General features: G+C 61.5%; 2 protein-coding genes across 3 annotated transcripts; one reads left to right on the top strand and one right to left on the bottom strand.

The window, feature by feature from the left end:
- Window positions 1-367: 367 nt before the first annotated feature.
- On the bottom strand, window positions 368-20,120 carry SPPL2B (signal peptide peptidase like 2B). Of its 2 annotated transcripts, none has more exons than XM_011964056.1 (15): window positions 19,911-20,120; window positions 14,341-14,460; window positions 11,946-12,128; window positions 10,781-10,870; window positions 10,434-10,573; window positions 9,682-9,824; window positions 9,451-9,547; window positions 8,601-8,717; window positions 6,401-6,482; window positions 5,646-5,720; window positions 5,461-5,523; window positions 5,232-5,331; window positions 4,567-4,644; window positions 1,983-2,206; window positions 368-761 (listed from the first exon to the last, which is right to left on the bottom strand). In XM_011964056.1, the coding sequence occupies exons 1-14, from the start codon at window positions 20,055-20,057 to the stop codon at window positions 2,025-2,027; spliced, it is 1,617 nt and encodes a 538-aa protein (XP_011819446.1). In that variant the 5' UTR covers window positions 20,058-20,120; the 3' UTR covers window positions 368-761; window positions 1,983-2,024. The 2 variants fall into 2 exon arrangements, with proteins under 2 accessions (XP_011819446.1, XP_011819445.1); XM_011964055.1 differs by having other exon boundaries at window positions 2,046-2,206.
- LSM7 (LSM7 homolog, U6 small nuclear RNA associated (S. cerevisiae)) lies at window positions 20,078-26,231 on the top strand. The gene is made up of 4 exons (XM_011964057.1): window positions 20,078-20,130; window positions 20,214-20,304; window positions 23,733-23,804; window positions 25,946-26,231. Exons 1-4 carry the CDS (start codon window positions 20,125-20,127, stop codon window positions 26,086-26,088), a joined length of 312 nt encoding a protein of 103 aa, XP_011819447.1. The 5' UTR covers window positions 20,078-20,124; the 3' UTR covers window positions 26,089-26,231.
- The last annotated feature ends 377 nt before the right edge of the window (window positions 26,232-26,608 follow it).

Here is a 26,608-nt window from a genome sequence, read left to right as displayed (position 1 = left end):
CTGGGGCCCTGGCGCCGCAGACAGCCAAGGTGCAGGCTCTGTCACTGCGGCCACGGGGAGCACTGCTTCGGAAGTGACCACGTGCAGCGAGGGGAGGATGCCGGGGCCTGGGGCCACGCCTCAGTCAGTTCCTGCATGGACGTCTCTGCCCCAGAGTCAGGAGAACCTCATCAGTGAGTAGACAAGCCAGTGGCAGATGTCCTCGTGGGTTCCAGAAGCTCCTAGATGCTGGGTCCAGAGGGTTAAGAACCATGCACCAATGCCGCTGCCACAGGGAGAACCGAGGCCCAAGCCCCTCTCGGCGGAAAAGCAACACAGGGCCCACACGGGGAGCGAGGTTGGGTGCCGGGAGCAGCCGGGACCTCCCACGGCCCAGTCCCTCCCTCCCAGGGCCCCTGAGGGCCTGACCCAGCCTGCCTGGTGCCCACCCCTGCGGGCGCCAGGCAGCCCCAAGATCTTGGTATGGCGGGCATGGCAGCGAGCGTCTCACCCCTCCCCTAGGCCAAGGCGCCAGGCTGGGCTACCGGGCACGGCTGGGCCTGGTCCTGGCCCTCGGGTTCAGCTGGGCTCCCAGGCTCCCGCATGGGGGCTCCAGCCCCCATCTCCTCGGGCATACATGGTTCTGGGGACTGCTCAGCAGGCTGGGGAGACGTGGCTGGTTCTTTGCTGGGTGGCTGCGGCGAGAGCGGTGTGGCCGAGTCTTTGGGAGGCTGCGGGCTGTCGGCTGGCGCTGGGGCCCACGGAGATGGAGGTAGGACTTTCTACAGGAGAAGGGAGGCAGAGGTGAGGAGAAGACAGGGACCCAGAGGAGGGCCCTGGTAGGGGCCACGACACCGAGCACCCACAGGCCATGGGGGCAGGGTGAAAATGAGGCACCATCCCCAGGGACTCTGGACCCAGGCTTGGGACAAGCAGAGGTGTCCCAAGGAGGGGCCGGTTCCATGGCCGACGGGCACCCAGGACCCCGTCCATCCGCACAGGGGCCGTGGGACGGGAACCCGAGGCCAGCAGAGGCTGGGAGCTGTGCAAAGCCCCTGCAAAGAGAAGCCCGGCCTCTCCGTCTCTCGTCCCTGGGGCCCGGTCCCCGGCTTCTCCTGAACTTTCTGAAATACCCGTCAGAATGGGGAAACCTTTGGGGGGCGGTGCTGGCCCCAAGAGACCTCTCCCTCGGGCCTGGTCTCAGGCCATGGTCCCATCTGGGGGACCCATGAGCCCGGCTTGGCCCTGGAACCACAACTCGACCCAATGCAACACACCAGTGTGGCAGGATGGCTGTGGTTTAACTTCCACAAAACCACGATGCGGGACCGCCACGCGCGGCGGGCACCACTGAGAAGCACGGCATTTCCCCCAGAGGGAGGCCGGCTACAGGAGGAGCTGGACCGATGCCCAACAGCCTGAGGATCGCCCTGCGGCGCGGGGCTGCTCCCTGGGTGGTCATGGCCTCCGAGAAGTGCTGCCCGGAGGCGCGGGGGCAGCTCTCGGGCGCAATGTGCCTGAGTCTCGGGAACCCAGGAAGTCACCCCTCTTGGTTAAGTGCCCCACAGCCCATTGGAAGGGGGGGTCTCACCCACTTCTCGTTTACAAAAATCACAAAAGCAGAACCGACATGGCGTTAAGCCCTCCCTGCATCGCGCACAGTTAACCCTTGCCAGCCGCCCCTGCCTCGCTGAGGGGGACAGGGGACAGGGCTTCCACAGCCAGGGCCGGCCTGCTCCCCTCGCACAGGGCTCTGCGGCCCCACTCCCAGTCGGGTGCCTCGCGCTCAGCAGGAGAGGCGACGGATGCCCAACGGCTACGCAAGTGGGGCGCCAGTGACCGTTTTGGGGGAAGCAACTTTACAAAGGACAGGGCACCCCCGGGTCCCACCCAGCGCATCCGTCCACCGGCGCCACACGCGCACGACACCCAAAGCAGAAGCTGCTGGGACCCCGAGCCCCGTCGCGGCCGCGGGGCTGCTGTGGCTGGAGGCCTCACTCAACTTTAAGTCTAGTTATGGCTCACTAGGCAACTGTGTCTCACAGTCAGAGCAAACTGGTATTCACCGCAAAGCCGCTGCCCGTCCAGAACACGCCCAGCTCCCGGCGCCAGAGTGCCACGGCGCAGCTTGTCACCAGCGTGCAGGGCACCAGGTAGAGGAGAGCGGGCTGGCCACGCTGCATCAGGGCCAACGCCACAAACGTCACCAGGAGGCCAACGCCATAAGCTGTGGGGACAGAGGCGGCATCACCTCAGCCAGGCAGGCCGGGGCCACCACCCACTTCCCTGGGAAGAATGCGAGCGGGCTGGGGGCGGTGGAGGGCAGGGGTGTGCGAGGACGGGAGAGGTAGAGGAGAGGTAGAGCGGGGGTTCAGCCAGCAGGGCCACAGGCTCCTCGAAGTACATGGATCCTTCCAGCACCTCCTGGGCCACACTCCCACCCTGACCCCACCAGGGCCAGTGAGAGGGGCGTCAGGGTCACCGAGGACATGGAAGGGGCAGGGCGAGGAGAGGGACAGGGAGAGGCAGGCTTCGTGCAGCTGCAGGACAGCGGGAGGCAGATGTGACAGCCGACGGGGGCTGCAGGACACGTCCAGGATGCAGTTTCTATGAACCTCTAATGAGAAAATCAGCCGAAAGTGAACACATGTGCCTGACCAGAAAAACCGCGGACACCGAGCTGGCGGCGTATAAAGTATGTTCTCAGGAGACACCCAGTGAAGGGTTTGGGGTCAAGGGACATGGTGCCCCAGTCCCCCGAGAACACAGCCTGTGATTTACATGTGTGTGCGTGTAAGTACACAAACGTGCACACAGCCACCCTGGGCACCCACAGGGGAGGGCTGCCAGGACCCCCCTTGCCCACGTCCCTGACGTAAACTTGTGCAGTGTCTGCCTAGAACCCACGCACGTCCTGCCAAACCATAAATCCCTGCAGGTTCCTACAGATACAAACATGACGTCACTGTGGGTGGTGGCTGTCCCACGGCACTGCTTAGGGAATACTGGCCCAAAAAACCGGGGTATGTTCAGTACACATGCAATTTCTTTTCCCCAAATATTTTCAACCCACAGCTGGTGGAATCCACAGCTGCGGAACCCATGGTTAGGGAGGGCCAACTGGAGTACATGGGAGAGCGCACGAAGTGTGGAGAGAGAGAGAGAACGGAATCAAGTGAATGTGAGGAAATGACCAGTCCCTCTGAGAACGGGGCACATAGGAGTTCTCTCTACCGACCCTGCAACTGTCATTTAAAATTTCAAAATAAAGCTCTGAGAAAATTAACTTTTTACTAGAACATTCTTAAAAAAGAGCCACTGTGTCCAGCAAGCACACTGCTCCTGGCACTTTTTCTAACACTCATCTCTGTATTTCTGACACCATGCCACAAGGAGCGTCCCCGTTGGTCCGTTTCAGACCATCCACGTGTCCATCAGCCATCATCGACAGAAACAGACAAACGGAGAGGTCCGGCACCTACAAAATCTCAGTGGCTTCAATCTCAGGAATTGCAGGCACAACTTGACAAATTATGCTTCAGGAGGGAGAAATCTCTGCAGCTGTGTTTTTATTTTTTCTTTCATTTTATTACTACTTTTTCAAGACAGGGTCTCACTCTGTTGCCCAGGCTGGAGTGCAGTGGCCCGATCATGGCTCACTGTAGCCTTCAACTCCCAGGCTCAAGTGATCCTCCCACCTCAGCCTCCTGAGTAGCTGGGGCTACAGGCACATGTCACCATGCCTGGCTCATTTTTGTATTCTTCTGCAGACACAGGGTCTTACTATGTTGCCCAGGCTGGTCTTGAACTCCTGGGCTCAAGCAATCCCCCCACCTCAGCCTCCCAGAGTGCTGGGATCACAGACAGGAGCCCCTGGGCCCGGCCTCAGACGTGATTTTAAAGGATAATCACGAAGACGGTAAAATGGCCGAGGGGAAAGCCAGGGCCACCTGCAGCTGCAGGAAGCAGGTGTGAGGGGACCACCACCAACCAAAGGGCACTGCAGGCCAGCCTGAGCTCTCCAGGCCCTGGGAGTGAACATTAGGGAGCCACGCGGAGGGCTGGGCGAGGGCGTGGCTCGGCAGAGGCGGCTCACCCTCAGCCCATGGAGCAGAAAGCACCACAGCTTCTTAGGGCCGGCCGTGGTGGGGGGACATTTCTTAAAACAATTGTCGGTCAACAGAAAACGGCACTTTGTGTAAACACTTTCATTACAACAGAAACAGAAGACAAAGCAAAGAAAAAAAAGACAAAAAGAGAAAAACAGGAAAGAAAAGGAAAAGAACAGAACAGAACAATGGAAGCCAGGGAGAATGAGAAAGAGGCGGAAGGAGGCACAGCCCCAGGGAGAATGAGAAAGAGGGGGATGCAGGCCCAGGCCCAGGCACAGGCCCAGCCACCCGAGCCCAGCTCCCAGAGAGGCCAGGGGGTTAGGGTTAGGGTGTTACGGTGTTGGGATTAGGGTGTCATGGTTATGCTGTTAGAGCTGGAGTTAGGGTTGGGGTTGGGGTCACGGTCAGGACAGAGGCTGAGGCAGGGCGGGGCTGGAGCCGGCGTGGCCAGCATGGGCTTGACCGAGGCACTTACCGATGGTGCAGGCCACGAAGTACACTCTGGAGGACTGTACCTGGATGTCGAACCTGTGGCAGTAGGCCACCAGCAGCCCTGGGGGAGGCACACAGAGGAGGCTCACCCGGGCCCACAGAGCCTCGGAGTGGGGGCTCCCTGGGAGCAGGCGGGCGCCTGAGTACTTGTGGGCGCCGTGGGCCTCTCGCTGCCCAGTGGCTGCTGTCATTTCACAGACAGGTCACATGCTTGCTCAGGACAGGGCTGCCATGACTCTGTGGGTAAACTGAGTCCACAGTGAGAGCAAAGCCCAAGCAGACACACCTGGCAGGACCCTGGGGACACGGAGGCCGTGAGGATACAGTCTCTGCCTTCACAGCAACGTGAGCTCACGGGGACCCAGGGCCCAGCAAGGACCCCTGCGCAACCGAGCAGGATGGGGTGGGGCCGTCTGCCATCGGGAGGCCTTCCCTGCTCCCTAGGACCCGAAGGGGTCCCTACCCCACCCAGGCAATGCCCTCGCTGCCCAGGCAAACGGGCCTCAATGGCCCCAACCCGCCCGACCCTGACCCTCAGGGCTTTATCTGCAGCCAACGGTGCACAGGCCGCTCACTCGCAAAGGCAAACCTCAGTCACCCAGGGCCTTGCCCCACAACAAGAACTGTGTGCCCCACTCGCCTCAGTACCTGGCACCAAAATGTCCCCGAAACCCAGGAGGGAGAAGGGCCGGTCACACAGAGCCAGAGGCGAGGAGTTCAGCCTGGGCACCTTCAGGACCATGGGCAGCTGCAAAGATGGGAAGAGGACAATGTCCTCCAGGACCCTCATCCGGCCGGGGGACGCCTCAAGCCCCATCCCCGTCCGCGCAACACCTTGGCCCACGGCAACCTGAGGCCCTGCGGTCAGAGGACGCACCTTCTCACGGGTGGCTGAGTCCGAGGGCCCCGTGGCCACCTCCACCATGATGCTGCTCCCACTCTGCACAGAAGGGGGTTGAGTGAGGGAGCGGGGTGACGGGGTGGGGGCGGGGGAGCGGGGGGATGGGATGGGGGCGGGGGAGCAGGGTGATGGGGTGGAGCGGGGCGCAGGCAGTCGCCTACCTTGGTCAGGAAGGGCGTGATGAACACGAAGAAGATGTCGTAGAGGAACAGCACCAGCAGCAGCAGCGTGCAGGCCTGCGAAGCCCATGGCTAAGGGCCGCCCCCACCCCGGCCTGCGCCTCCCCCACACCCCACTTCCACCCCCATCTCACGAGGCCCAGCGCCTCCTCCTGGGAGGAAGCCTTTAAAGGAACCCAGCAGAGCGCCGGTGCTGGGCCGCACCACGCAGGAGCAGCTCTGGAAGCAACATCAGGTTGGGATTTAAGGACAAAAGTTAGGCTTTCAGTCTCTGCGTAACAGGAAGGAGGAACAGGAGGGCGGAGGCCCATGCCACGCAGGGCTGGCTGTGGGGATACAGGCAGCCGTCCCAAGCATTCAAATGCCGCTCGCTTGGGGTCCTGTGGGGGACCTCACGGGAATGCGGCCGCCTGGGGCTTGATGACATCCCCGTGCTCCCGGTACCACAGAGACCAGTTCCTTCAGCCCTATTCCACCGCTCTCCCCACCACCTCATGCAGACATATGAGTTGCCCCTGCCAGGACCACTGCCCCGCAGCCACCCACCCAGGCCGCCTCGGCGGGGGCTTTGGGACCCAATCTTCAAGCCCCACCCTTCACAACAGGCCGAGGTGGCCGTAGCCAGGGCGGTGAGCAGGAGCACAGCCCTGCAAGAACCACAGCCCTACACAGCCAGGCTGGGGGGAAGGCCCCCCGCCACCCACGCTGCCCCGTAGCCGCACCCTCCCCGCACTCACCTTGAAGGTGGGCAGACGGATGGTCTTCAGCATGTAGAGGCAGAAGGCCATGCCCAGGGCGTCCTGGAGGACCCAGGCCCACCTGCAAGACAAAGCAGCATCCCTGCCGGGGTGGAGGCTGGCTGACCACCCAGGATGCCGCCTCCTATGAGCCACACACAGGGCCTTCGCTCTCAGCCAACAGGTAGCCCTGCTGCACTTCCACCTGCCCAGGGGATGACCCTGAGGACCCCAGACCCGTGGGAGGACCCCTGCTGTTACAACTCCAGCAGGGCTGGCGGCCCAGGCCCCACCCCAGGGCCCCCGCTGCGGAAGCAGGTAGAGGAGCCCACCACTCTGCAGCCAGGACGGTGGACACAGGCCTGGCTGGCTGCGTCCCCTCAGTCACTGTCCCCGGATGGTGGGTGCCAGGCTGGAGGCCGGGGCCAGGCAGAGGGTGCATGTGCAGGAGGGCTTGGGCACTGACCCCCTCCAAACTGCTTTTGTTTTTGAGATGGAGTCTCACTCTGTCGCCCAGGCTGGAGTTTGGTGGCATGATCTTGACTTGCTGCAGCCTCCGCCTCCCAGGTTCAACAATTCTGCTTCAGCCTCCTGAGGAGCTGGGATCACAGGCGCCCACCACAATGCCAGGCAGATGTTTTTTGCATTTTTGGTAGACATGGGGTTGTCATGTTGGCCAGGCTGGTCTCAAACGCCTGACCTCAAGAGATCTGCCCGCCTCGGCCTCCCAAAGTGCTGGGATTACAGGCACGAGCCACCGCGCCCCAACTGTTTATTAAAGTAAAACTTGTGCCACACCAGGTTTCCTTGCAGAACCTCTGGGTCCACAGTGGGTGGGGCTGCCATGCAGTTGGTGGCCTGGAGCAAAGCACAGAACCGCTTCCTGAACAAGGCCACAGCCCCTGCACCAAGCCGCAACCTCGACTCTCTCCCGGCCCCATGAAGCCCCAGCGTCCCCGCTGGCCCCTGCCCCCCATGGAGGCTCCGCCTGCCACTTGCTGGACGAGCTCCCCAGCGTTCCTCAGCGTCTCCAACATCAAAGGCTTCATTTGAAAATGGGATGAAAACATCCCCTGGGCAGGGCGGCCGCTGAGAACAGAGGCCTCCACGGAGACGCCGGAACAGTCCATTCCAGGCGCCACACGCCACGAGCACCCAGAGAACTGTGGCCAGTTACTTGGTCTGATTTTATGTTATTTCTTAAATAGAGAGGGGCTCTCGCTTGTTGCCCAGGCTGGTCTTGAACTCCTGGGTAAAGTGATGGTCCTGCCTTGGCCTCCCAAATGTTGGGATCCCAGGCGTGAGCCCCTGAGCCCAGTTGACTGCAGCCTGCTCTAACTTCACATGACGGAACAAGTTTCCTGGCTTGGAAATAACTGAAAGGATTCATTTTCCCTTTGTGTACAAAGGATTCAAAATATTTTCACGTCTTCCTTCTGCCAGTTAAACGTGCCACGGCTCCAATACACACCAAAGCCAAGAGCACTTGGCTGCCTCGGGAAAAAACCGAGAGGAAGCGCCAGACGGTATCAGTGACGGTGCTGGGGGCCAGGCGGGGACAGGCCAGCTCCATCCTCCCAAAACAGCGCCAGGCACTCGGCCTCGTCAGGGAGGGGGCCAGGCGGGGACAGGCCAGCTCTGTCCTCCCAACACAGTGCCAGGCGCTCGGCCTCGTCGAGGAGGCCCAGACGGCAGGAGGCAGCCACAAGTCCAGGCCACGTAGGAGCTGAGCAAGGAGGGAGCAGTGCCTGCCCCACCTCCATCACTGCTCAGAGGCCGTGGCAGGCATGACCAAGAGGATCGGCTGCCCTGGAGCCCACACCCTGGGCCTCGGGCCTGCGGTGCGCACATTGATGCCAGAGAGGGACAGCGGGGGACAGACTGTGGCTCTGGGCAGTGATGCCCTGCACAGGAGTCCCATCCAGGCCTGCTGGAGGACATGGCTCCCGGCCACAGAGGCTCTGGCCTCTCCTCCCAGATTCGTCAGGGTTCCCACGGCACCTGGACAAACCCAGATGAAACGACCCCACGGCCCCATCAGGGCAGCCCGGGACCAGGGCTTTTCGTAACATGGTCCTGAAGCGGCTCCAGACTGGGGCAGCCTCCAGGGAGGGCAGGGAGTCAGGGCCCCAGGAGCCCTGTGGGAGGGAGCATCTGAGGATGTCACCACCCGCCGGGGCCCAGGGGAGGCAGCACTTACTGGTCCTCATTGCGGAAGACACCCCACACTACGCTGACAGCCACACAGAAGAGCGCCAGGAGCAGCATACAGGCCTGCGGGCGCTTGTGGAAGTAGGGCAGGCTGTTGTTGGGGATCCTGGGGGGAATGGGGCAGTCAGAGCCAAGCCCACCAGCCCCCGGCCTCATCCCACTGCCCACCACCCTCGGGCCCTGCCCAGGCACCCCCTCCAGAGTGGCAGCCCGCACTCTGTCCTCCTTATGAAACTCCACACCCCCGCACGATGACAACAGTAGGCACCCCAAGGGCGGGGCAGAGCCTGGCCCAGACAGGTGCTGGGGGGCCACTGGCTGCGCCCACAGAGCCCCCTCTCGCCTGCGCTGCACCCCTCACCCGAGGCCCTGCCTGCTCCAGGCTTCCCACCTCCTCACCTAGGGACAGCAACCCAAAAAGGTCTCCCCTGGGCGAGCCCTGCTTCATAGACCCAGGTCTGATCTTGCGGGAGACGCCCCCGGCAGCTCCCTTCACCCCTAAGAGCCAGGCCAAGCTCTACGCTGTGGGAAACCTTCTGGGTTCCCTGGAGAACCCTGGTGCCTTCCCACGCCCCGGCCAGTCTGCCACCTGGGGCAGGGTTCTGGGGACAAGAGCACCCTCCCCCCGCCACCCTGGTGCCTGGCTGCTGGCGGCCTCCGTTGATAGCTCGCCCGGACTCTGCCCTGCTCCTGGGCCTTAGAACCACAGGCAAGCGCTGAGGAAGTGCCTGCTGTAGACTCTAAGCTACACTGCACCATGGGGGGCTCTGGGGCAGTAAAGGGGCCGTGGTCATCACTGCACAGAGTCAGGCACGTCGGGGCCAGCGAGGCAGCCTCACCTGCACTTGCCGAAGGGCAGCCGCCGCACACAGGGCGCCAGGCAGCTGTACAGGCCGGTGGCGGAGGCCAGGCAGAAGATCCCGATGACCACGTACACTGCAGGGGCAGGGCCGTGAGGCCAGGGGCCAGGCCCGCACGCCACCCTCCCTCCCCGAGGGCCGGCTGCATCTCCACGCCGCGGCCCACCCGCCCGGGGCCACGCACCAACCCACCCGCCCGGGGCCACGCACCAAGGAAGTCATAGAAGTAGTAGAGCAGCACCAGCATGGAGCAGCACATCACCACGAACACGCAGGTCATCACCGGCGTCACGTCCACCGCCTCGTCCTCCTGCTTCTCGGGCCCGTCGTCGCGCTTGTGCTTCATGTACCTTCTTGGGAGATCCCATGGGGTCATGGGGCACTGGGGCCGGCTGGCCTAAACGGGGCCCAGGAGTCCACAGCCACCCAGGGGAACGCGGCAGAAAGCCCGGAGCAGGAGGGGGCCCGGCGGGGGCTGAAGTGCAAGGAACCGCCCCAAACGTCCGCAGGGCAGAGGAGACCACACAGCAGAGGGTAGGAGGGCCCCCGTCCCTGGGTTGAGCTGGGGTGGCCACTAGGCCGGGCCAGAGGCTGGCGTGTGGGTTCTGCATAAAGAGCCCTGGACATGGGGCCTTCCCAGACCCGGGCGGCTGGGCAGGAGTGGGCAGCTAGCCCCAGCCACCTGCCCACCCTGCACCTGCCACACCCGTACCTGCCACCTCCACACCTGCCCAGCCCCGCACACCCACCGGGTCCCCGGAGCCTGCCCCAGCAGGAAAAGAGCCTGATTCTGTCCCAGGACCTCCTGAGGAAGGAAGGAAGGGCTCCACGGGGTGAGCCGTGCCTGCCCAGGCCAAAGCGCTCACTGCTGTTCCGGATGAGAAGACTGGCCGCCCCAGCCCGCGTCAGACCGCCCGCCCGCTCGCTCACCCGTCACAGCCCACGGACGGCACGAAACTCACTTCTTCACGTCCCGACTCCCAGCCCAGTAGCCGCCGATGGCGACAGTGCCCACGGCCATGATGAAGATGATGACCATGTTGTAGTCCAGCACCGGCTCATGAGGCGCGTACAGCGCCACCCTCACCATGCGGCCGAAACGCTGCCTCGAGGAACACACCAGGGGCAGGCATCAGAGCCAGCCGCCAGCCACGGGTCGGCGTGCAGCGGTGGGCTATGGGGCTGGGGCTGGAGACCCTGGCCTGCAGGGGCCACGCCTCACCCACCACCCCGGCACGAACGGCCCGGCAGCCAGCCCGAAGCCCCTCCCATCTCCTCGGGAGCGCGGGTCTAAGCAGTGCAGACCTACCCTGAAGATGTCCAACATGTCCCTGTAGCTGAGCAGGGCCACGGGAATGCCGATCTCATCAAACTGCGTCTTATTGCCCCCCGGGGGGACCTGGGGGCCCAGAGGAGGGAGCGGCAGGCATCACCCGCAGGAATGGGTGGGCCCCCAGCTCTGTGCCCATGTGCTTCCTATCCTGGGACCCTCATGCGAGGCTCAGGCCAGGCAGGGGGCCTGTCTGCTCCCCCTCTGCACCTGACAGCCTCCGGCCTCCCAGGAAGACCCAAGGACAGGGAGGCCCAAGGGCATCAAGACTTCTTCACCCGACAACAGGGCCCCGGGCCTAAGACAGCCAATCCCTCCCTCAGCCGTGGGACTCCTGACCGCACACACGCATCCTGAGTGACAGTTGTCACAGCCCACGCCTGCCCACTAGGCCCCCTTGAGCCCCGCAGCCACTGAGGGCCTCTCTCAATCACGGCAGCACGTGCAGACGGGGATGACACCCTCGGCTCTGCGCGGCCTGCTCTGGCCTCAGCCCTGAGATCCTGCCCCAGGGCCCCGGGGGGCCAGGCTCAGGCTGCAACACTGGCGGGGGCGGCCCAGAGCCACGGGCAGGGCTGTGAGGGAATTCCCGCACTCCATTTTCTTCTTACCCCAAAACTACACTTCAGGGGTGCCGTGCACCCTGCCCAGCCCAGCAGTCAGCATGTCCCCTGCTGTGACCAGCTTTGCCAGGCCCCCAGCTCTCAACCACAGCCCGTTTCACAGAAGATGGAAAAGGGGTTGGGCTTCAGGCCACCTGGCTAGGACCACACAGGTGAGCACAGCCCCACCGGCTCGAGAGCGAGGGCACCAGGGTCCCCGGAAGGGACCAGTTCAGGGCCAGGCCGTCTGCACCTCAGAAGACACCCCAATCCCATCCCGACGGAGAGTGTGGTTCCGTCACCCCTGGGGCTGCTCTCGGACAGGCACCCAACAAGACCACGGCCAGAGTCCCACAGCCCCAGCCAGCAGCACAGAAAGAACACTCATCTCTGCCCTCTCCACAGCCACACTCAGCCCGGATCCTCCCCACAGACGGCCTGCCTTTAGCGAGAAATCAGAAGACCAGCCCCTGCCGCTGCTGCCTCCTGCACCCCCTCCTGCCCCTGAGAGCTGGCTCAGCGGTGGGGGCGCAGGGCCATACCAGCCTCTCCCTGCTGACGATGAGTAGCCCGCGTGCTCCGCTGCCCTGGGCCAGCCTCACTTTCTCATAGAAGGTGCAGTTCCCCCGGGCCACGAGCGGGATCTGGTTGCCAAAGCCGTAGGCAGGGAGGTCCGCTGCGGAGCAGAGCAGGGAGGCCGTCCAGTTGCGCAACTGCAGGAAAGACTGGAAAGGCCAGGACACGGTTTTGTCTCACGTGATGTGAGTCACCAGGAGGGCCCAGCTGCCCCTTCTCCCACCCGAAGCCTGCGCTGAGTTAGATCTCAGCTCTCGCCTAAAGTCCTGCGTGGCCTCAGCCCCACCTAGGCAGAGCCATCCCCACAGTGGTTCCCACAGCAGGGCGCTGGGCGACGGGTTGGGCTGCCTCATCTGAGCAGGGCTGGAGTCCTCACAGACATGGCTGTCCCCTGACACCTGAGCCACCCTGCGAGCCATCACAGCTCACTCAGCAAGACCGAGTGGGTCCCCACCACAGCCCCACCGTGGCCAGGCATGTGTGAGAAACGGGAGGGGTTCCAGTGTGCAGAGAACAAGGCCCCGACTCTCAGCGACCTCACAGCCCAAGAAGGAAGCCAAGACACATGTGCGCACGCACACACGCGCACACAGCCAGGCCGATGCACACACACACGTGCACACCCACAGCCAGGCCAGAGCACATGGCACACACACGCACACATGTATGCACACACACACACACCGCCAGGCCGGAGCACACACACACACGTACGTGCACACATACACAGCCAGGCCGAAGCACACGGTACACACATGCACATGCAAGCATACACATGCACATTCACGCTCAAGCACACACATACCTATTACACACACATACACACATGTGCACACATACCTAGCCCAGAGCACATGGCACACACGTGCACAGGCAAGCACACATCTGTGCACTCCTGCTCGGGCACACATACCTATTACACACACACGCATGCACACCCACCACACGAATTCACACAGACATAAACGCACTCAGGCACGTGCACATACCTATGACACATGAGCTCACATGCACACACTCATGCACACACACAAACTCAAACACACAGGCACACACATCCACAAACCTATTATGCACACATACACACACATACACCTATTACACACGCACGCGTGCACAGACACATGCACACATCCACAAACATACCTATTACGTGGTTACATGCTTACACAGACCTGCACACACACACATACGCACTCACACACCCATACAGAAACCTATTGCATGCATGCTCACACACATGTGCACAAACACAGACATACACACTCAGACCCATGCACGTGCCCCCACACACCTGTTACACACATGCTCACATGCACACGTGTGCTGACCCACACACGCACTAAGGCACATACATGTCCATGCACATGTCTATTACACATGTGCTCATACACACTCAGGCATATGCACACATACACTCATGCAAACTCACATAAACATGCACTCAGACACGTACACATGTGCAGGCACGTACCAATTACACACATGCTCACGCACACACTATGAACAAAGCAGACAGGAAGATGCTAGCACCTCTTGACTGACAGACCTTGAGGGATCCAGGAGGGGGCGGGACACAGTGGGCAAGGATGTGGGGCCTGAGGGAAGCAGTGGGAAAGGAGGTGGGGCCTGAAGGATGCAGTGGGAAAGGAGGCGGGGCCTGAGGGATGCAGTGGAAAAGGAGGCAGGACCTGAGGGAAGCAGTGGGAAAGGAGGCAGGACCTGAGGGAAGCAGTGGGAAAGGAGGCAGGACCTGAGGGAAGCAGTGGGAAAGGAGGTGGGGCCTGAAGGATGCAGTGGGAAAGGAGGCAGGGCCTGAGGAACACAGTGGGAAAGGAGGCGGGGCCTGAGGGATGCAGTGGAAAAGAGGGTGGGGCCTGAAGGATGCAGTGAGAAAGGGGGCAGGGCCTGAGGGATGCAGTGGGAAAGGAGGTGGGGCCTCTGAGGGAGGGAGGGACCCACTCAGCAGCAGGTGTTAGTGCCCCAGTCGGGAAGATGGTGAAAGGAACAGGTCTCATCCCCGAGACCCCCCTGTGCCCTCTCCTGTCACTCCTCCAAGGACCCCTCTGTCCAGGCCCACTAGAGGGGGACCCCAGCATGGAGCAATAGAGACCCTTGTCCACCACATGGGGCTCAGCCAGTGCCTCTAGGTTTGCATCCCAAGGCCCCATGGACAGCTTCCATTGATGACCAGGGTTGGGGAGGCCCAGGGGAACTAGGGGCTACCCAAGAGTCCCCCAGACATGGCCAGGGCCTGCCTCTCGCCTCTGGATCTTTCCTGCAGCCCTGGCTCGATGAGTCTCTAGAGCCCTGGTGCCCACGCACTCCCCTCCACGGCGCGCCCAGCTGGCGGGCACTCACCGCCTTGCTGAGGTCACGCGGCAGATGGGCCCACTGCGGGTTGTAGAGGATGCAGTAGTCTTTGCCTCTGGGGCCCCCAGCCTCGGAGACCACGTGCACCATGCCGTACTCACAGGCCACCTGCGGGACAAGGCCGGCGATCAGAGCCACAGCACGGGATGCGTGGGGCTACACCGCCCCACGAGAAACAGGCCCGAGGAGAGGAGGACGCCTCCAGGAAGGGCGCCCGTGTTCACGAGGTCGTCTGGGATGTCTCCCCGTCTCGACAGGACAGACAGGGATGTGACCGTACATGGTTTATAGCAAAGACGCAGACCAGCTCACCTTCCTCAGGGGGCCCAGGCTGGTGACCATGAATGTGTCAGGTCACCTCTCTGTGGCTCCCGAGTTTCTGCACCAAAAAACAGGGATTGCATCACCTCCTGGACCTCCCAGGACCAGTGGGCATGGTTGGGAGAAGGACAGCTGAAGGCAGAGCCCTCAGCAGGGAAGAAGGGCAGGGCCCCAGCGGACCTGGCCCTGGGCTTGGGCGGGAGGCCTGGACAAGCCTCCACACCCCCCAGGTCTCGGTGGCCTTTGACCCACAGCCCCATGAGCACTGCCTGTCGACTGGCGCTCCAGAGGCACAGGGGGTCCAGGCACATAACGGGTACCAGACCAGGGGGATGGATCCCAGGTCGGCCGGCACCCCTCAGCTCCTGCTGGAAGAATAGCAGGAAGCAGCTGAGCCAAGGGGCCTACGGGCACTGGGTCCTGAGTGGGACAGGCTGAGGTTTGCAACAGGGCACGCTGCCACCATCAGGACAGACAGCGTCGTGCCCCCCGCGAAGCCCCAAACCAGCAGAGCCCAGCACAGCAGCTCCCACTTCCCAGGGGGGAGAAGGAACAGCCAGCCAGGGCTTCACGTTCGTGCTCTCCAGCCTGCAGCAGCAGCGGCTCAGAGAGGGCCACAGGGGAAGGTCCGGACCCTCTGGCAGGAGCCCCTGACACAGAACGGGGACAAGTGGCCAAAGCCGGCCAAGAGGAGCAGAGGTAGTGGCCCACCGTCCCCGGGACAGAGCGGGCCCAGGCCCTTGCCATGCTCTCAAAACGAAGTAAGGGGCAGGACCGGGCCCCGAAGCCCTGGACACCTCCCAGGAGGGTCGCGGAGTAGACGGGCCTGGACCAGAAGGGCTGACCCCCGCCTCCTCAAGCCAATGCTTAACAGAGCAGGATGGAGCTATGAGGAAAGACGCGATTCCACATGCAGGAAGCTGGTGCTGCTCACCACACTTCCCGCCGCGGGACCACTGCAGACACTGACGGGCTCCGGCCGAAGCAGAGCCACGGTTCTCCCAGCAGAGCCCAGTCCCGTCCAGCCGCCCACACCTGCCATCCCCACCTTCCTCCTGCTCCCCTGCCCAGGGCCCCCACCCCGCAGCCGACAAGGACATCTCCGTCTCGTGAGGACACCAGTCACCGGAGGGTCTCACAGGGACGGGGCCCAGGTCCCAGCTGCTGCGTCACACTGCAGACCCTCAGTGTGGGCCCCCAGGGGAGCCCGGCCTGCACAGGGAGGAGAGGTCCCAGGAGAACAGCCACGCGCCAGGGACCAAGGAGACCCACCCCCGCGCCCTAGGCCCGCCTGTTCTCAGGAGCGCCCAGCTCTCAGCCTTCCAGGGCTGCAGGGCTCACGTGCACACTGCGGGCTCCTGGGCCAGGCCTTCCGGAGCTGCAGGGCTCCTGCCAGGTTGTAAACCTCCCAGACAGACAGACAGCCACACCCCCCGGTCCCCAGGGGACCTGGCGTGGACACAAACAGGCCACAGCCACTCACCTCTTCAGGAACAGGACGGTAACATATCTGGAGGGGACTGAGCCGTGCACCGAAAGGGCCAATGCCACAACGCCACACGGGCCCACAATGCAGACGCAGCTCTGCCAAGCTGGGGCTGGGGAAGGGGAGCTCTGGCTTGGCTAAAGGTCCCGACGGTCCCTGATGCCAGACACCAACCCCAGCACACGGGCACAGACTGGCTCTCCAACAGCCGGGGCCCTCACTGAAATCACGCAAGGGCTCTGGCCTGGTCTGGGAGCATCTTGATCAAGGCCCTGGCGACCTCGGGGTGGCAGCACGGTGAAAGCCCACGGAGCCCCGGTCCCTGCAATCGACTGGGGGTCTCCTAGCACTTGGCTAATGCTGCTTCCTTCCCACACCTGCCCCAGCCCAACTCCAAGCACCTCCCGTGTGACCTCCCCCGGAGCCGAGGCAGAGTCAGGAGCCCTTTCTTTCCAGTTCTGCCCACCAGACTGCCCTCGCTGAGAGCAACCCTTAGTCTGGCCCCGGTGCCGAGCCCGGAGGGTGCCTCTTCCAACACAGCCCCACAGTGTTCAGAAACCCTCGCACCTACTCCAGGAGGGATGGTATCGGTCACGGCAGATGCCAAGAATCCATAGTCCGGCCCACCTTCCGTGTTTGTAAATAAAGTTTTATTGGAACACAGCCAAGCCCATTCCTAAGAGTCTCTGGCTCTGGAGGTACAACAGGAGAAACCGAGCATCCGCACCACAGGCCACGTGGGCCACAGAGCCCAGCAAAACTACTGTCTAGCCCTTCCCAGAAAACACTTGCCAAGCTCTGTTCTATGGGATCAGGGACTTTGGTGAAAAGTGTCTTTTGTGTAAAATGGGAAACGATAGAACTGCTTCTCTGCTTCTCTCTAAAAGGGTCATTTAAAAGCACAAAAGCACATTCATGCATTTTCCTCTCCACAATTCGCAAAACTGGTTTTCTGTTAAAAAAACAAGCCTGTGCTTCTATCAAAGGCCAGAGAACGCAGCGGCGTCTCACCAGGAAGTTTCCTCGTCTGCTGAGTTAAAGAAACTGGGAACAATTCGTCCAATGGCCACAGCTCTGAGGGCCGAGTTGTAGTCAGGCCCGCCGAAATTTGGAGAAGCAGAAAAAGCTCGGGCTACAAGGACAGGCTCAAAGCCCAGGCCTCGACCTCCAAATCCTTCACAAATGGCAGCGCAGATGCTTCGCCACTGCACACAGGTTTAGAAACTTCCAGGCTTAGAAACCCTGCTTCAAAATGACTGTGAAAGCATCCATGTCAAGGGCCTTTGAAACAGGCCAGTGGGTCCAGGCCGGGAGAGCCTCCCTTCTGGGAACACAGGAGTTCCAGGAGCCAGGCCGGGTCCAGCCAGGGCCACCAGCTCCAGCTCAGATCTGCTGAGGAATGGGCTCCATGGGGTGGGGGAGGGGAGGTGTCTCATTGGGGAGGTCACAGAATGGTAGCAAGCGAGTCACGGACTGTCACCAAGCAGGCTTCTGCCCAGAGAGCTAGTCTCATTCTGGGCAATCGGACTCAAATTTCCACTGCCGCGAAGCAGCGCCCCCCAACAGGGACGGCGCCTCAGGGTGTATTTACAAGCAGGGTTCTGGGAAGGGCAGGAGCACCTGCTCTCTCACGTCCCTCTGACACCTCCTTTGACTCCCCACCCTCCAGATAAAGCTCACACTCCTCAGCCCGCCCAGGTTAAAGTCCATGCACCCCAGCGCAGAGAGCCTTCCACAACCTGGTTTCCACCAGACGGCCTGTCATCCAGCCTAAGAGGCCAAACGCTCTGCCCTCACTCGCTGCGTGGGGCCACTCGCACCACTCCCCCTCCTCTGTGCCCCTGCTCCAGCATCCCTCCGCGGCCCACCCCCCAGGACCTCCTTGCTGGTGACATCTTTCAGGGTGTAAATCCTCCCTTCCAGCATTATTCCACCCTGCACTCCAGCCACAGCCCACCCCTTGCCAACCCCAAATAACCTGCCAGCTCTCACACCTCCCAGCCCCCGCTCATGCTGCTTCTGGTGCTTCCAACACCCTTCCCCTCCTGCCGACCCGGCAAACTCCTACTCATCGCTCAGAACACCTGCTTCAGGGCTGGGCACGGTGGCTCACGCCTGTCATCCCTATACTTTGGGAGGCCGAAGTAGGTGGATCACCTGAGGTCAGAAGTTTGACACCAGCCTGACCAATATGGTTAAACCTCGTCTCTACTTAAAAAAAAAAAAAAAAATAGCCTGGTGTGGTGGTGTGCACCTGTAATCCCAGCTATTCGAGAGGCTGAGGTGGGAGAATTGCTTGAACCGGGAGGTAGAGCTTGCAGTGAGCTGAGATCACGCCACTGCACTCCAGCCTGGGCGACAGAGCGAGACTCTGTCTCAAAAAAAAAAAAAAAAAAAACACACATCTGCTTCGGAAAAGCCTTCCCAGGCAAGCTGACTCCCTCCCTCCACAGCGTTCTGTGATCTTTCTTCCACCTTCGGCTTTCCTCCTCCTTCCAAATGTCTGGGGTCTCTAGGTCCCTGGCCACAGAATGGGGGGAGTCCAGGGGGCTGACAGGGCAGCTGGGGGTGGAGGTGGGGTTCGCAGAAAGCTTCTGAGGAGGCCCTCCAGCCTTGCAGAGACCACGGGCGTTTCAGGGTAAGAGAAAAGACTAGACAGCAAAGCTCCCGCAATGAGCTGCAGGCTTCCCTGGCGCCAGGTCACAACTGGACGGCATGTTCATCCAGATGCGACATGGTCTGACATACTTTGAAAGGGTCACTCCTGCTGTGTCGAGGATGGACTGGGGATGTGGGGGACAAAGGCAGCCACAGCAGGGGGATGGCGGTGGGGCCGGAGGAGTGGAGACTAAGAAGGAGCCCGGTGGCAGCGACGCCTTAAGAGAACTCTGAGAGAGGAGTGAAGGTCAAGGGCCGCATTTGTGAGGCCGCTTCGGGTTCCATTCCCTGAGCCACCAAACTCAGGAGAGAGGGAAGATTTGGAATTAAGAAAATAAAAGATGCAGTTACGACAGCGCGATCTCGTCGACTGTCCCCTCTAGAACCTGACACTCGACATCAAATGATACACAACGCACCTAAGGAAGGCGTGTTGGCCCCACGCGCGGGTCACCCTGGGTAGCATCTCCAGACTGCACACCACAGTCGGGTGACCCCCCTTCTCCAGACGAGCGACTGAAGCTTAAAGCAGGGAATTCCCTCGTCCAAGGTCACGGAGTAAAAGATGGAGCGGGGATACGACCCCAGTGCAGGGCTGGGCGCTTGACCGCTCCAGGATGCTGGCCAGTCACTGGGGGACACGCGGGACGCCTCTGGGTTCCCCCACCGCACCCCGTACGGTGAGGTCAGCTTAGCACCGGGCCGTTCCGCCTAAGGGGAAACTGAGGCTCGGAGCGGGGTGGGCGGCCGCCTGCCCAAGGCCACAGAGCGGGAGGGAGGCGTCCCCCGCGGCGGCTGGAGACCCCGAAACGGACAAGCAGAACCGGAGGATGGAGGGGGCACAAACTTCAGGCCCGGTGGGAAGGGAGGGGCGCTGCAGCGGCGGAGGGCCTCCGAGGCGGGGAAGGGAGAGGAACCGGGGACAGCCCCGCAAGGTCACGGCCGGGCCCCGGCACCGCCGGCCAACAACGAGGGGACCGCGGAACCCCGAGGCTGGACCCCCAAGACGGGCCAAGAGGGGTCGTTCCTGCGCGTAGCCTCGGGGCCGAGGGGCCGCAGCCTGCGGTCCCGTCGGGACCGGTGCCGCGCTCACCTGGGCCGCGAGGAGCAGAAAGGCCGCCACAAGCCGCGCCAGCGCAGCCGCCGCCACCGCCGCCAGGTCGGCCGGTGCCCGCCGCAACCGTCGCCAGAGGTTTCCCAGCAACGCCCCGAGACCCCGGGCCACGCATACGCCGCGCATGCGCGTGGAGGGGGGGGTCAAAGGGCACGGGGCGGTGTCAGCGAAGAGCCGCACGGCGCGAGACAAGATGGCGGTGAGCGCGCGGCGGAATCCGGAGCCGGGGGGCGTGGGGCTCGGGCCGCGCTCCAGGCCTCATGCGCTCTGCTTTCCCCGCAGGATAAGGAGAAGAAGAAAAAGGAGAGCATCTTGGACTTGTCCAAGTACATCGACAAGACGATCCGGGTGAAGTTCCAGGGAGGACGCGAAGGTGAGGAGGCTCCCGCCGTCGGCACCCCCGCTTTAAAATTTTAAAATAAACTCAGCAACAGAGGTGATGAGGATGCATGCAGAGGCGCCTCTTTTATTTATTTATTTTTATTTATTTATTTATTTATTTTGAGACGCAGTCTCGCTCTGTCACCCAGGCTGGAGTGCAGAAGCGCCATCTCAGCTCACTGCAACCTCCGCCTCCCGGGTTCAAGCGATTCTCCTGCCTCAGCCTCCTGCGTGGCTGGGGCTACAGGCGCCGCCACTCCTGGCTAATTTTTGTATTTCTAGTAGAGACGGGGTTTCACCATGTTGGCCAGGCTGATCTCAAACTTCTGACCTCAAGTGATTCGCCCGCCTCGGCCTCCCAAAGTGCTGGGATGACAGGCGTGAGCCGCCACAGAGGCGCTTCTCTACACGCTTGACGCCGACTACCTTGTGCAGGCTTCTGAATTACGTCGGGAGGTAGGGACTGGTATGGCCATTTTGCAGGCGGGGAAACTGAGGCAAGGAGCGGGAAACAAAAGTAACCGAAAGTCACAGTGGCACAGCCGGTATTGGGATTTCCAGCTTGGCCTCCCGAGCAGTCCTGTGTGTCCAAGGACTGCCCCAGATCCCCACAGATCTCCCGGCTTCCGTTCTTCCTCCCCCTAAGTCAAGGTCTCTCCCGCACAACAGTGTGGGTACATTTGGGGCCGGATTCTCTGGAGTGGGGCCGTCCTGGGGCACTGCAGGGTGCTGAGCAGCATCCCTGGCCTCCACCAAGTTGTGACAACCTAAATAGCCTGAGACGTCGCTTAGTGTTCTCTGGGGACAGGACCGACCCCCGACCCCCGGGTTGGGAATCACAGCTACTAAGGTCAGTCTCCACTCAGCGGCCAGAGGCACCTAATGGAAAATAAATAGAGGCTTCTTGCTCCCTGCTGAAAACCTCTGGGGCTCCCGGTTGTTCTGGAGTAAAATCCGAATCCATACTTCTGATTAAGGCATCGAGGCTCATGACTGCAAAGGGCGGCAAAAGCACAAGGTCCGCAGGCGCTTGCTCTGGGAAGCCCTCCCTGACCCTGGGGTCAGGAGTTCGAGACCAGCCTGGCCAACATGGTGAAACCCGATCTCTACTAAAAATACAAAAATTAACTGGGCGTGGTGGCTCACGCCTGTAATCCCAACACTTTGGGAGGCCGAGGTGGCAGATCACTCGAGTTCAGGAGTTTGAGACCGTCCTGGCCAACATGGCAAGGCCCCATCTCTACTAAAAATACAAAAATTATTTGGGCATGGTGGCGCATGCCTGTAGTCCCAGCTACTTGGGAGTCTGAGGCAGGAGAATCGCCCTGGAGGCAGAGTTTTCAGTGAGCCAAGATCACGTCACTGCATTCCAGTCTGGGAGACAGAGCGAGACTCAAAAAATAAATAAATAAATAAAGCACACGCGCACGTGCGCACACACAGCAGAGAAAAGGTTTGGTGCCTGAAGGACTCACCTGAAGCGGTCAGGCTCACCCAGGGTGTTTCTCTCTAGATTGGCTCAAAGTCAGCTGGTTCAGAGGCTTGAACAGCTGCAGAGTTCCTTGTCTTCGCCACATAACCTAAGTGCAGGAGTGACGTCCTGTCCCACCGGAGTCACAGGCCGGAGCCCACACCCCAGGGGAGGGGAACGTTGGTTAGAGACCTGCCTACCTCGGTGCTCGCGTCTGTCCCCGTGAGGAGGGCTGGCTCACTGGTCAGGCTGGTGCCGAGGACCTGAACAGCTGCGTCTGACCCCATCTCATAGGTGACGAGTTTCATTTTGCAGGGAAGGGACTTGAGCGCAGAGAGAGGGAGCCGTGGAGGTAGGGGCTGAAGCCTGTATGCAGGCGGGCAGACCTTCTCTGTAGAAGGCCAGACAGCAAATATCTTCAGCTTTGCAGCCCAGATGGTCTCAGTCACAAGCAGTGAGCTATGCCCGCAGAGCAGGAGAGCCGCCCTGGTCAGCGCCTGAGCAGGCGAGTGTGGTGGTGGGCCAGTGAAACTTTGACCTACAGAGATGAGCGGCGGGCCACGTTCGCCTGAGGGTCGTAGTTTGCATCGTGGAACGGTCGTGGACAGGCTCACAGCCCTGCCTTGGGAGGAGACAGGCAGGCAGAATAATGCCCAGGGTGCCTGCTTCCTGAGATTGGTGGGGGGCATGCAGAGGGCAGCACCTTAAGGGGTGTGGGTTGGTGTCTGGAGGAAGCACCTGAAAGATGACAGGGGTAAGAAGGAGGGTAGGGAGGGGGTGGCTGTGGGACGCCCCTCAGTGAGTGCAGAGGCGGAACCGCTCCGGGGCCTGGGCTGGAGGAGCCTGCGGGGGAGAAGAGGGGAGTCCCAGACAGGGAGGGTGGGCTAGCCTCTGCCGAGGACACGCAGCTCCCCCTTCACCCTTCTCAGTGTCACCAGACACTGCGGAGCAGGATCAGATGACAGAGGTCACCACCGGGTCAGAGAGCCCTAACCCAAGGTGGCGAGGCTTGGGGGGTGGGGCAGGCAGCGTGGAGAGAGAAGCCACAGTGACCGCCTCAGCCCCCAAAGCCTTTGCACCCAGATCTCAGAGCATCGCTCTTGCCCACTCCCCACAAGCCCTGAGCTGCAGGGCTGGGATTTGTTCTGTAGTCCGTGAACTCACTGAGGGACCCAGCACGGGTCAGGCAGCTCAGTCATCACCGCTGTCACAGCAGAGCACTCTATGTCTCCCCTAGAGGAAGCCCTGTCCCCATCAGCTGTCACTGCCTGTCCCCTCCCCGGCACCCACACATCCCCTCCCTGTCTCTGTGGATTGGCCTGTCCTGGACATTTCACAGAAACGGGATCACACGCTGCGTGGCCTTGTGTGTCTGGCATCTCTCACCGAGCGTGACGTCCTCAGGCGCGTCCTCAGGCACATCCGCACCGTGGCCTGCGCCAGCCTCGCTCCTCTTCCTGGCTGGTGGTTCCACCGCATGCATGCACCGCTGCCTGTTTTGCTACTGCTTTTGAGCTGAGAATTGTTTTTATGACCTTTAAATAGCTGGAAAGGGATCAAAAGAAGACTGTCTCACATGGTGGAAATGATACGAAATTCCCATTTCAGTGCCTGTGTGTAGAGCAGACTGGCCACGGTTCAGCCACACATGGACTCATCACCGAAGCTGCTTCCACCCGGGCAGCCCAAGCCAGCAGCTGTGGCTGGCACCCTGTGGCCCACACGGCCAGAAGTGTTTGCCCTCTGGCCCCCTGCAGACACAGTCGGCTGCCCATGGTGGGGGTCCCTCTGGAGGCCACTGTCACCGGCCCCTCCCGGGAGCCCTCCCCCACCCTCAGTCCTCCATCCCTGGAGCAGTGAGCCCCAGGCCTGGGCCACGCTGGGGCAGGCCCTGCACCCAGGATGGATCTCATGCCTTCTCATTTCTCTCCCCCGGTGATTTCTCCAAGCCAGTGGAATCCTGAAGGGCTTCGACCCACTCCTCAACCTTGTGCTGGACGGCACCATTGAGTACATGCGAGGTGAGTGGGGCGGCGGCCAAGGCGGGCAGCGGGATGAGGAGGGCAGTGGGGTGAGGGGCAGCAGGGCAAGGGAGGCAGCCATGGGGCTGCCTGCTGGCTCTTCCTCTCTGAAATCCACAAAACCTCACTCTGAGTCACCAACGTGAAGCCTCGTGGTGGCCGATGGACGGGCTGAGCGCTCACCGGTCCTGGACGTCCTCACAAAGCTGGAAACTCCGTTGTTGTGGGGCCTGGAGAGACGGGGGAGCTCCCCGCCTGGTCTCTACAAACTGACAGGGCACTTAAAATGCTCACAGCACGGTTAGAGGACAGCCTTTTTAAATGTTTTGTTATTTTAGTTTTTGTTAAACTGGTGTCGTGAGGGGCCGGGCACGGTGGCTCACACCTGTAATCCCAGCTGCTCGGGAGGCTGAGGCAGGAGAATCGCTTGAACCCGGGAGGCGGAATCTGAAGTGAGCCGAGATGGTGCAACTGCACTCCAGCCTGAGTAACAGAGTGAGACTCCGTTTCAAAAAAAAAGAGAGAAGCTGAGGTCTCACTGTGTTGCCCAGGCTGGTCTCGAACTCCTGGGCTCAAGCTGTCCCCCTGCTTCAGCCTCCCAAAGTGTTGGGGTTCCAGGTGTGAGCTGTGGTGCCCAGCTGAGAGCAGCCTTGCTGCGGGAGAGCGAGCGTGCTGTGGGACCCCTCTCGGGCCCCCTCCTCTTCTGCCTTGTTAATCCCCACTATGAATGCAGGGCCCCAGCCCCTCCCCAGAGAACCCTCCCTCATTTCCCTGCCCCTGCTCGCTCTCCTCCCCAATGAGGCCACTAGGTCCTCAGACTCTCCCCCAGAAGCTCCTGCTGCAAGTCCCCAGCCCGGCCCAGGCATCGGGGGGATGCCAGGACTTAGAAAGGGAGGGTCTTGCCCCTCGGACCCATTGATACTGACACAAGATTTATTCTTGGAGCTGGCCACGGTGGCTCATGCCTGTAATCCCAGCACTCTGGGAGGCCGAGACAGGAGGATCACTTGAGCCCAGGAATTTGAGACCAGCCTGGGCAATATAGTGGGACCCTGTCTCTACAAAAAACAAAAAAAAATTAATTAGCCAGGCATGACGGTACATGTGCCTGTGGTCCCAGCTACTCGGGAGGCTAAGGCAGGAGGATTGCTTGAGCCCAGGAGGTGGGGGCTGTGAGCTGGGATGACGCTACTGCACTCCAGCCTGAGCGACAGAGCAAGACCTGGTCTCTAAAACAAAAATGTTAAAAGCCTGGGCCCCGTGGTTCTCCCGCGCCCCCAGCACCGCGTGACCACAGTAGTGAGGAGTTTTCATCGCCTTCAGCGTCTTCAGAGCTTGTCCTGGGCTTGCTGGTACTTCCCTGGGGTGCCAGCCCACATGATCCCCACGTGGGTCCCACCCACATGAACAGCCTCTTCTTTTTTTTTTTTTGAGACAGTATCTCACTGTCACCAGGCTGGAGTGCAGTGGCGCCATCTCAGCTCACTGCAACCTCCGCCTCCCGGGTTCAAGCGATTCTCCTGCCTCAGCTCCCCGAGTAGCTTGGGACTACAGGCACCCGCCACCACACTCAGCTAATTTGTTGTATTTTTAGTAGAGGCCAAGTTTCACCATGTTGGCCAGGATGGTCTCAATCTCTTGACCTCGTGATCGGCCCACCTTGGCCTCCCAAAGTGCTGTGATTACAGGCGTGAGCCACCGCGCCCAGCCTCCAGCCTCTTATAGGGTAAATATTGGCCCCCTAGGGTTCCAGGAACCCTGCAGAGACCAGGAGGCCCGAAGTGCCTGTATTCTGGCTGGCCGTCTGATATCCTGGTCCCCGGCCCTGGTGCCTGGGCCCCAGTGAGCTCCGAGACCCAGGGTAGCCGGCCGTCGCCCAGGCCTCCCTGTTGCTGTGGTTTGTGGAGGGAGGGCAGGCTGTGGCTGCTGTCTGCGGAGCTGCCGCTAGTCTCTAGGGGCTGTGGGTCTGAGCCATGGGAGCCGGGGACCTGCCCCGCAGAGTGCACCCCCTCTGAGGTCCCCGCATGCTCATGGCACCCGCAGGGTGCAGGTGGGGAGGGCGGAGCGAGGGTCTTGCGTCGGTGGGAACTCTCAGAGGCCTCCTGGAGCTCCCTCAGCCCTCTCTGTCTCCTCCTTCCCAGACCCTGACGACCAGTACAAGCTCACGGAGGACACCCGGCAGCTGGGCCTCGTGGTGTGCCGGGGCACGTCCGTGGTGCTGATCTGCCCGCAGGACGGCATGGAGGCCATCCCCAACCCCTTCATCCAGCAGCAGGACGCCTAGCCGGGCCAGGGGTGCAGGACAGGCCGGAGCAGCTCGGTTTCCCACAGACTCGGCCGCCGCCCGCCACAGTGCCGCCTGCTGGAACGGAAGTGCTTTTTGTATAGGTTGACTTTTTGTTTTCTTAATAAAACTGCAAACCTCAATGTGTCTGAGCCCCGGAATCTTGCTTTTCCCTTGACCTTCTGAGGAAACCTGGATTCCTGGAGATGGGACTCAGACCCTGGAGCGCATCAAATACCAGCCATGGTCCCTGCTGGGGATGAGCATTCAGGGGCGACCAAGGCAGGCACAGGCAAGGCTGGGACAGGCGAGGCAGGAGCCTCAGTCTGATGAGGGGCTTGTGGAACCCCAGGCCTACCCCTGAGACAGCAGGAGCCGGGGGCATCAGGAAGCCGGGGTGCATCAGGAGGGTGGGTGCATCAGGAGGGTGGGTGCATCAGGAGGGTGGGGTGTATCAGGAGCTGGGTGCATCAGGATGGTGGGGTGCATCAGGAGGTGGGTACATCAGAGGTGGGTGCAT

Source organism: Colobus angolensis, unplaced genomic scaffold, assembly GCF_000951035.1.
Source record: "Colobus angolensis palliatus isolate OR3802 unplaced genomic scaffold, Cang.pa_1.0 Scaffold64, whole genome shotgun sequence".
Classification (NCBI taxonomy): Eukaryota; Metazoa; Chordata; class Mammalia; order Primates; family Cercopithecidae; genus Colobus; species Colobus angolensis.
Note: the sequence above shows the minus strand (reverse complement) of the source record. Positions and strands in the feature narration are given on the sequence as shown.

Excerpts from the sequence above, each read along its gene's own strand:
- LSM7 (XM_011964057.1), top strand. Across the intron at positions 20,305-23,732 it reads GTTCCAGGGAGGACGCGAAG|CCAGTGGAATCCTGAAGGGC; the intron begins GTGAGGAGGCTC and ends GATTTCTCCAAG. Across the intron at positions 23,805-25,945 it reads CACCATTGAGTACATGCGAG|ACCCTGACGACCAGTACAAG; the intron begins GTGAGTGGGGCG and ends CCTCCTTCCCAG.
- SPPL2B (XM_011964055.1), bottom strand. The coding sequence starts at position 20,057 with ATGCGCGGCGTATGCGTGGCCCGGGGTCTCGGGGCGTTGCTGGGAAAC. Across the intron at positions 8,718-9,450 it reads CTGCCCTTCGGCAAGTGCAG|GATCCCCAACAACAGCCTGC; the intron begins GTGAGGCTGCCT and ends CATTCCCCCCAG. Across the intron at positions 5,524-5,645 it reads TCACGCCCTTCCTGACCAAG|AGTGGGAGCAGCATCATGGT; the intron begins GTAGGCGACTGC and ends CCTTCTGTGCAG.